The sequence below is a fragment of the Lentinus tigrinus genome (genome assembly GCF_003813185.1).
Source record: "Lentinus tigrinus ALCF2SS1-7 unplaced genomic scaffold L226scaffold_1, whole genome shotgun sequence".
NCBI lineage: Eukaryota > Fungi > Basidiomycota > Agaricomycetes > Polyporales > Polyporaceae > Lentinus > Lentinus tigrinus.
The window spans coordinates 639850-648399 of NW_027137910.1; the positions used below are offsets into that span (position 1 = coordinate 639850).

Below are 8550 nucleotides of genomic sequence, written 5' to 3' on the forward strand. Positions count from 1 at the left end.
GCGTCGACGTCGAAGAACACCCTGTCCGGACCTTACGATCATAAGGTGTCTGACTTGCATGAGGACCCGAGATCGACTGGGCTCATGTCCCCGCCGTCTACTCAGGACTCCACATCCTCGATAGTCTCTCAGGCAACCCAAACCTATCCGGAGCTTGGCGCGGCTCTGCAACAGAATGCGCGCAAGCGGAGGAAGTCGGTGAAAGGCTATGTCGAGAGAGAGCACATCCATGCCAAAGCGGTAAGTAGTACTCCTGGTATGGTCTGGATGTATCTAATAACAACTATAACAGCATAAGGAGAGGGTAAAGGAAGAGAACAAACGTACGCGAGAACAGATGGAGAAAGATCTGAAGGAACTGTACCATATACGACGGTCCGCAGGTGAGTCACTTCAGTCATGCGACAGAACATGGAGTTCATCACCCCCCCGCCATAGGCTTCTTGTCCGACTTTGATTCCTTTGCCAGTATGTCATCCCGTTGCAATATGGTTTCTGAATCCTAACTGCTGCCCAAGGCTTGTTGGATTACCAAGCACGTCTGGAGAAGCTGGACAAGACTGGCGCCTTCGCACGTAAGTCCAGCTAGTCGTAGGGCTAACGACAGAAGACTGACAATTCGTTCAGCGTCCCCATCACTAGTGGATCTGCGTGCTAGGGCGAAGCAGGATGAGAGGAAGAGGCATTCGTTCCCTGACGTGAGTAACCAGGCTTCTGAGCATGGAACAACCGCTGACACCCGTCCCCAGCATGTGGATGCCGATTTCTTACAGCGGGCGATCCAGAAGGCGCAGGATGCGCTGAAGGGACCCAAACCACCTAAACCCTTCATCCCGACACTCGACCAGCTCCGCCTCAATCGCCTTGCTAAAGATGAAGAGATCGAAGAACGTCTTCGACCGAAACGCAAACCATTGCCGAAAACGCTGCCCCCAGATGATGAGGCAGAGGTCGATGCTCTGTTCCGAAAGAGGGGCCTCATCGCGAAGTGTGCCAAGGAGCAGGTGTCAGACGAGGACATTTCTCGCCTAAGGCCGGCGCAGTGGCTCAATGACGAGATCATCAACTTCTATGGCCAAATGATCCTGTCGCGCGCGGAGGAGTCAAAGGAGAATCCGGGCGCCCGGAACGAATGGAGGAGGCCGCTTAATGCGCATTACTTCAGCACGTTCTTCTGGTCGAAGCTGAGGGGGCAAGGGTATGAGAAAGCGAGGCTGGGAAAGTGGACGAAGAAGGTACGTCTCCTACTCGCTATCCTTGCCCCGTGTACTCAAGCGAGTCCAATGTTCAGATCGATATCTTTTCAAAAGATATCATCCTTATACCCGTCAATCATAATAATGCTCATTGGAGCGCCGCGGCGATCAATTTCCGCAAGAAGCGTATCGAGGCATACGACAGCATGAGCATGAATGCCAGTTCGGTGTTCAAGGTATGCAGCGATGTCCTCCTTATAAACCACGTCTCTCACAGAATTGCAGACTCTGCGTCAATACCTGAACTCAGAGCACATGGACAAGAAAAAGAAGCCGTTTGATTTCACCGGTTGGGTGGATTACGTGTTCCTTGTACGTCTCAATCACACCTCTTTCCAGTGAACGTTGTTGACATATTCGCCTCTAGGAAACGCCACAACAAGAGAATGGCTTTGACTGCGGTGTTTTCACCTGTCAATTCCTGGAGGCGCTTTCTCGTGGTGAAGAAGACTTCCGCTTCACACAAGCCAATATGCCGTACCTCCGCCGCAAGATGGTCTGGGAAATTGCACACACCAAGTTCCGGGATGAGCCATAGTCTTCGCCTGCCGACCGCATCTTCTCTTCCCTCCTCCTGTGCATGTTCCGGGTTTCTTGTCTTTGGTTTGACGCATTGGCGTGGGGCATCTGGCTTTGTACCTTATTCGTGCTCATCGTATCGTATCATCAGCCATAATGGCTTCGCTGCCTCCGCATGTCGGAGCAGCTCTCTTCCTACATTTCATCATTGTTTCAGCCTTGTCGTGCATGCGCAGAAAATATCCCGAGAAAAGAGAAGAATGTCATCTCCGAAACCACCATACGACAATGAAGAACCAGAAGACGATGAGGAGAAAGACTATGTACCACAGCCAGCGACATCCTTGTCTGGCGGCCATGTTATTCATGCGACGGAACGTGCCCTTGAGAATACCCGACGTTTCTGAGAAAGCGTCGTTCTGACAGACATTGGTATGAAACATGGGACTGCGGGAGTAGGGGTTCAGACGCACCATCTGGCTGAGTTGAACGGTCGACTCGCGGACCTCGTTCCCAATGCCAATCGTAATCTGAATACATGAACGCACAACGCTTGAACGAGGCATTCACCAATGAAAGAGAAAGCGACGACTCACATCCTTAAGTAGCTTGACCTTCGCCGTCAGACCCTCCAGGTGCTCGTCGTTCTGGCTCTCCAGGTCGTCGGCATAACGTTGTCCCATGGGCTGGAAAGGGTTCTCCCTTCCGCTCCCATTCGCAAGGGCGCCGCCGTAGGGTGACGAGCGACCAGAGGAAGGAGGGGTGCTGTACTCATTGGTACCCAGAAGCTGGGAGCGGTCGCGCAAAGTCGTTCTGTATCTGTATTGTTGCAAGGCTTTTGATGAGCTACTTCCGCTGAACCCAGCCAACCAAGGGTGCATACCGTTGTGACATGATGGCTGTTGTCAAGTGAGCAGACCCGCTATTCTTAGTGTCTCATAGGGCCACAGAATGAAGGAGAAGAGGGCAATCCGATCGAGGTGAGAAGGAAGTCCAGAGCAAGTCCAAGGGGAGAGAACAAGCCACAGTGACAGACGTGTCTCCGGCATGGGAAGCGCTCGACTTCGCTCAGCCACCATCATGAACGTTTAAACGTGCCCGCATCTTGAACCACGACTCTTGCGCAGCGCCCCACCTTGAGTTAACTTTTGTTCTTCAAAAGCTTCCTATGTAATCAGTATTGTCAAAGGATGCTCCAGTTTCGCCCCGCAAGAAGCGGGCGGTGAGTCCGATGTCTATGTAATCAGTATCGTCTAGGATGCTCCAGTGTCGCCCCGCAAGGAGCGGGCGGTGAGTCCGATGTACGGCATATGCATGATGCAACACCAAGCCCAGAAGCTCACGAAGTTCGTTGCAGGTTCGCTCTGTGCAGCCCATGACCTTGCCGCCGGCCCGCTACGCGAAGTAGCACAGAGGTTATTCAACGCCGGTCTTCGTCGAGCATGATTGGTCATCTGCGGAAGGGCGTCCGCTGTCCATGTGAGTACTCCGCTGTCAGAGAGCTGCTCAGTGACGAACCGCCATTCCACAGATAAAACACAGGACATTCGAGTTACCATGACGTCCACTTCTCCTCCCCCCCCCCCTTGAGGAGTTCATCCATGATGCAGCTCGTACTTACTTTGGTGTCTCTTGCCGTCGTCACGGCCGCAGCCGTACCCTACCACCAATACATCCTCTCGCCATCCTCTCGGACGGTCCGCCCTGTAGCCATATACGCTCAGCACGGTCCGTTGACCTCGGAGGCCGCTCTGCTTGAGGGCCACCATCCGTCCGGACAGTCGCTCGTGCTGGACGTATTTAACTCTTCGGTAACCTATGACTTTGGCAAGAACATAGCTGGGTTGGTGAATCTGGACGTCACGTCTCAGAACGGGAGCATCGGTGTCACATTCACCGAAAGTTCTCTCTGGGTTTCATCCTCGGTCTGCGATGCTACAGCCGGCACTTGGGATGATCCGCCGCTGGTGTTCAATATCACCAGTCCCGGGTCTTATGAGGCTCCTCGGGACAAAGAGCGTGGCGCCTTCCGCTACCTCACCGTCGTCAACCTCGGCACAGGCAAGCTATCCATCAAAGACCTTTGGGTTCACTTCACAGCAATGCCGCACTGGGAGGGCAATGAGTTGCAGAACTACACCGGATGGTTCCATTCCAACGACGACAAGCTGAACCGGTACGTGAAGCTGTCTCTGTACGCGCTTCGTAGACTGACCATCTGTCAGAGTCTGGTATGCAGGTGATATCCCACGTCAATCTTTTCCCTATGATATGCTCATGAATGTAAAGGTGCATACACTAACCAACTGGTGACGATCGACCCGACGCGAGGGGATGCGATCAACGTTATTGGGGTAATCATCAACCACTCGAGGTCGGACGACTGGCGGCTCAACACCACTATCACCAATGGCACATCCACCCTCACCGATGGCGCGAAGAGAGACAGACTGGTATGGAGCGGCGACATGTCCATCGCAGTTCCTGGCATCGCCGTTACCACTCTGGACCTCATCTCCATCCGCAACGCCCTCGACTCTCTCTTCGTCCTCCAAAGCGCGACCGGTCAACTTCCTTATGCTGGTTACCCATTCAGCGAGGTCGGTATTGTCTCCTTCACCTACCACCTCTACGCCCTCATTGGCATCGCCAATTACTACCACTGGAGCGGCGACCAGTCCTACCTCGACTCCAAGTGGGCAGGCTGGAAGTCCGGCATGGAGTGGGCCGCCCAGCAGATCGACGCAACTGGGCTCGCAAACATCACCACTTCCGCCGACTGGCTGCGCTTCGGCATGGGCGGGTACAACATCGAGGCCAACTCTATTCTCTTCTACACCCTCAATCTCGGTGTCGAGCTCGCCCAGATCGAGAAAGACACTACCGCAGCTGATCGCTGGGCGCAACTCGCTAGCGATATCCAAGGTGCCGCGATCCCGCTCCTGTGGCAGCCATCCGTCGGGCTCTTCCGTGACAACGAGACGACGACGCTTGCGCCGCAGGACGGGAACGCATGGGCGGTCAAGTCCGGGCTCGTCACCTCCCCCTCACAAGTCGTCCAGATCTCCACCGCGTTGCAGGCGCGATGGGGCCCATATGGCGCTCCCGCCCCCGAGGCTGCGGACGCGGTATCGCCCTTCATCTCAGGCTTCGAGCTCGAGACGCACTTCATGGCGAACCGCACAGACGCGGCGCTCTCGCTCGTGCGGAACATGTGGGCGGACTTCATGCTTGACGACCCGCGCATGACGAACAGCACGTTCATTGAGGGGTACTCGGTCACGGGCGAGCTACACTACGCTCCGTATGCAAACGACCCGCGGATCTCTCATGCGCACGGGTGGTCTACAGGTCCGACAAGCTCCCTCACGGTGAGTGCCGAGCTTCGTCCTCGTGTGGCGTATCTCATGTTGCGGGTCGTAATGTGCGCTCGCTGACTCGCCATGTTTATTTACCCAGACGTTCGTCGGCGGCATACAGATCCTGAGCAACGCAGGCGCGACATGGGCCATTGCACCGCAGCTCGGCGATCTCTCGCACGTTGACGCTGGCTTTTCAACAAGCAGAGGCCTCTTCTCGTCCAAGTGGTCTGTCGTAGGGAACGTCTTCCGCCTGCAGATCACTACGCCGAAAGGCACGACGGGCACGGTTGGCCTCCCGCTGCCTGGCAACCACACACAGGCGACTGTGACTGGAGGTCCCTTGCGGGGTGCAGTGGTCGATGGCGATGCTGCGGGCAGGGTGTGGATTGATGGCTTGCAAGGAGGAGAGTACGAGTTTGTCGTCAGCGGGATGTAGGTCGTCATTTGCTGCTATACCCCCCCCCCCCTGTACGATCTGTATGTATCACGTCCAGGTGTCAATCACTCGACTGCCACAATCTGCTCCAGCAATTCGACATGATCATTAAGTACGAGATAGCACAGTCGCGGATCAACTCGCAGTCCAGGGTGATCGCAGGAATGTCCTTGGCGTGTCATCTCGCATGTATCACTGTCATATTGCCTGATTGTCAAGCTCGGGACCGTTCAATATCCGCTCCGAGTCCATACGCGCGTCGGTGTCCATGTCCGTTCCCAAACGTAAACGTTTGCATTGTGCTAGCAATACAAGATCTGCGGGGCCCCTCCTGTCGACTCGAGCGAACGCGACCGCACGCCCTCCTCGTAGAGGAGGCGTCGGCCCCGGGGGCTGGAGCGGGAAAAAAATAGCTGAGAAGAGAAAAGAACTAAGAACAAAGCAAGTTCTATGTAGCGGGGTAGTAGTAGGAGTGAGATAGCGCGTGCAAGCGAACATGCATCCGAATATGCGAAGACGAACTCGAAGGATATGATGTACGTATCCGAAGTGCAAGTGGAAGTGCGAGTGTAGGTGATGGAGGCTGACGGGGGAGACGTCTGAGTCTGACGGAAGGCCGCCCGGTTAGATGAAGAACCAGCAACAAAAAGTCGGGCGTGGGATATAGTACCAGGAAGGGTCGGAGACGGAAATAAGGGAGGCGAAACTCGGCGCGACGGGGAGAAGACAGCGCCGAGGGCGGCAGTTAGGGGGTCCGGGAAGTAATGTGTAGCCAAGGCAAGAGAGAAATGCGAGTGTGACGACAGAGGTTAGGCGAGAGAGGGGTACTATTGCAAGTTTTAAGTATAAAGCAAGAGACGAAGGTCCGTATTGAGGTTGAGCAGCAGAGAGAGTATGGGAGCCGTCGCGCGGCCGATACTGCAGGATGGAGAACATGATACAACTGGGGTGGGGTAAACATCGTACAAGTCACTGTCCGCTGGGTGGCAATAGTACATCTTTCAATCGATACTCATCCGGTTTGGATGGGTACTCATTGGACCTCGATGCACGTATTGTGACTTGCCGCGTGACAGGCCGGCCTTGTGCTGGTTCTTCGCGACTGCAGCGCAAGCAAGGTTAGATGTGACACGATCTCGGCCGAGCGACTCGATTACTCACTCTGTTCTTTCAGGCCACGCCCAAAGTTGTTCATCACCAGGAGTGCGAAGATGAAGGTGATAACGAGAAGAACGATCGCGATGACGGCTAGACAACAATACAGTCAATCGTATGGCAGCCTTAGAGTGCATATAACATACAGAACGTGGTGAGCGTCTGCCAGACCTCGGAGAAAGTGGAAGTGTCTTTGAACCGCAACACTTTGACAAGCTATGACAGGAAAGTCAGCCCTAAATCATGGCGCGCGTTGTCGGGCACGTCACGTACCTTGTAGACAAAGTAGACCATTGCGCCGCCACAGCCAGTCATGAACGCCAGCATCATGTACTTGTTCTCGTGCCGTGCTGCCAGGTGGCCCTCGACGAGGACGACGACGGACAATGGGAGCGCAGCACATGTGAGGTAGAACTCCGCATCCCTGTGGTTGAGCACGAGCCAGATAAACTGTACGGAAAATCCGACCCAGAAGAAGAGGTCGAACTTGACGAGACAGAGGAAGATCTGGTGGTGGGCGAACATGGTCTTAATCCGGCGGTCGGCACCGAGGAACTTGTAGACTTTCCAGCCAAACTCGGTGTAGATCTTCCAACCCAGTGCAATGTATGCGACCTCGGCGACGGAGATGACGATGGGGATGATGATGGCGAGAGTATTTATTGAGACGTGGGTTATGCCGTCCGAAGGAGCGAGGGCGACAGCATTGACCTCGGAGATCTGAATGATGGCGTAGAGAAGGAAGAGGGCATTGAAGATGCTGGAGAAGGCTTAGCGGTGAATAATTGACGTATAGGAATGGGCGTACGCGAGAGAGATGAACTGCAGTGTGTTTCGCGCCCACACTGCGTCCAAGGCCATGACGAACTGGAAGACGCTGGGGAGGGAATGAGTGAGAGCCGACGAAGTGGATGGAGAAGTGCTCACTGGGCCATGACGAATATGCTGAGGTAGACAGGCATTCGCCGTGTGGCCATGTCCTCGCTATCTGACGAGTCGGATTCATGAAAGCGCAGGATGATGTCGCCTTCGATGGCCAGATCAATTGCGGTCTCGACGAGGACGGTGAGGAGGTAGAGTCGGCAGGCCCAAGAGTCGGGGATGTACTGGGGAGAGAGAATTACGACATTGGGAGTCGGTAGAGGATGTGAAGAGGGCGCACCTTGGACCATGACTTCTCCTTCTCATCCTTGTTGTTCTCCTTGGACAGCGGCGGTGGATACCCCCAGTCTGGCGGGTCCTGGCCATGGCTGTCGAGACTCTTGAAGTCCTTGGAGGTCTCGTAGGAGTGCTTGGACAAAGGATATGAGGGTTGGCGACCGTGGCCGGAGAAGGATGCGGGGTCTACCGCATATGTCTTGTGCGCTTGGGTGCCGTAGGGAGAGGCATACTGGTCAATGAGGTCGTCATACGGGGCCTTGGCCTCGTCGTCGCGCGTGGGGTGTACGGGGGCGGGGTATTGTGGGTAGGCTGGCTCTTGGGGGTAGGGGGACATGGTGAAAGAGTGACAGAGGTTGGTTGTTCGACCTGCGAGGAAAAGGAACGAGGGAGTCCAACGTTGGCGAGCGAACTGGCGAGCGGGAGTCGGGGCACGAGCTCGCGACGGCCAACAAACGCCGGCCCAGCCACGGGCGCCTTCTCCGTAGAGACCCTGTGTGCGCGTGTTTGCCAAGTGGCTAACTGCGTCGTCGCACACTTGGTCTGCTGCGGCCTGTGCTGCGCCATGGCACGGCGGGCAACTGGGGATGTTCGACCTCGTAAAAGTCTTGTGAAAGTCTTGTAGGAGACCGGATTTTACTGTCCTCGTTGCGAAGATGTCCAC

The 8550-nt window shown here is 55.3% G+C and overlaps 4 protein-coding genes across 4 annotated transcripts; 2 read left to right on the forward strand and 2 right to left on the reverse strand.

Annotated features, from left to right (window-relative positions):
* Positions 1-337: 337 nt before the first annotated feature.
* L226DRAFT_450690 (cysteine proteinase) lies at positions 338-1794 on the forward strand (the record flags this gene model as incomplete). Its single annotated transcript, XM_067674964.1, has 8 exons — positions 338-383; positions 439-468; positions 519-575; positions 628-698; positions 750-1235; positions 1292-1432; positions 1482-1568; positions 1624-1794. 8 exons carry the CDS (start codon positions 338-340, stop codon positions 1792-1794), a joined length of 1089 nt encoding a protein of 362 aa, XP_067542323.1.
* L226DRAFT_528007 (uncharacterized protein) lies at positions 1625-2883 on the reverse strand. Its single transcript, XM_067679243.1, has 4 exons — positions 2659-2883; positions 2372-2594; positions 2249-2305; positions 1625-2194 (listed from the first exon to the last, which is right to left on the reverse strand). Exons 1-4 carry the CDS (start codon positions 2667-2669, stop codon positions 2039-2041), a joined length of 447 nt encoding a protein of 148 aa, XP_067542324.1. The 5' UTR covers positions 2670-2883; the 3' UTR covers positions 1625-2038.
* Positions 2884-3379: 496 nt separating this feature from the next.
* L226DRAFT_607015 (bacterial alpha-L-rhamnosidase domain protein) lies at positions 3380-5795 on the forward strand (the record flags this gene model as incomplete). Its single annotated transcript, XM_067685733.1, has 4 exons — positions 3380-3951; positions 4001-4014; positions 4065-5146; positions 5235-5795. The coding sequence occupies 4 exons, from the start codon at positions 3380-3382 to the stop codon at positions 5571-5573; spliced, it is 2007 nt and encodes a 668-aa protein (XP_067542325.1). The 3' UTR covers positions 5574-5795.
* A 779-nt stretch (positions 5796-6574) lies between these two features.
* On the reverse strand, positions 6575-8223 carry L226DRAFT_518037 (uncharacterized protein; the record flags this gene model as incomplete). Its single annotated transcript, XM_067678535.1, has 7 exons — positions 6575-6675; positions 6735-6821; positions 6875-6944; positions 7002-7488; positions 7537-7605; positions 7656-7834; positions 7891-8223. 7 exons carry the CDS (start codon positions 8221-8223, stop codon positions 6575-6577), a joined length of 1326 nt encoding a protein of 441 aa, XP_067542326.1.
* Positions 8224-8550: the final 327 nt, after the last annotated feature.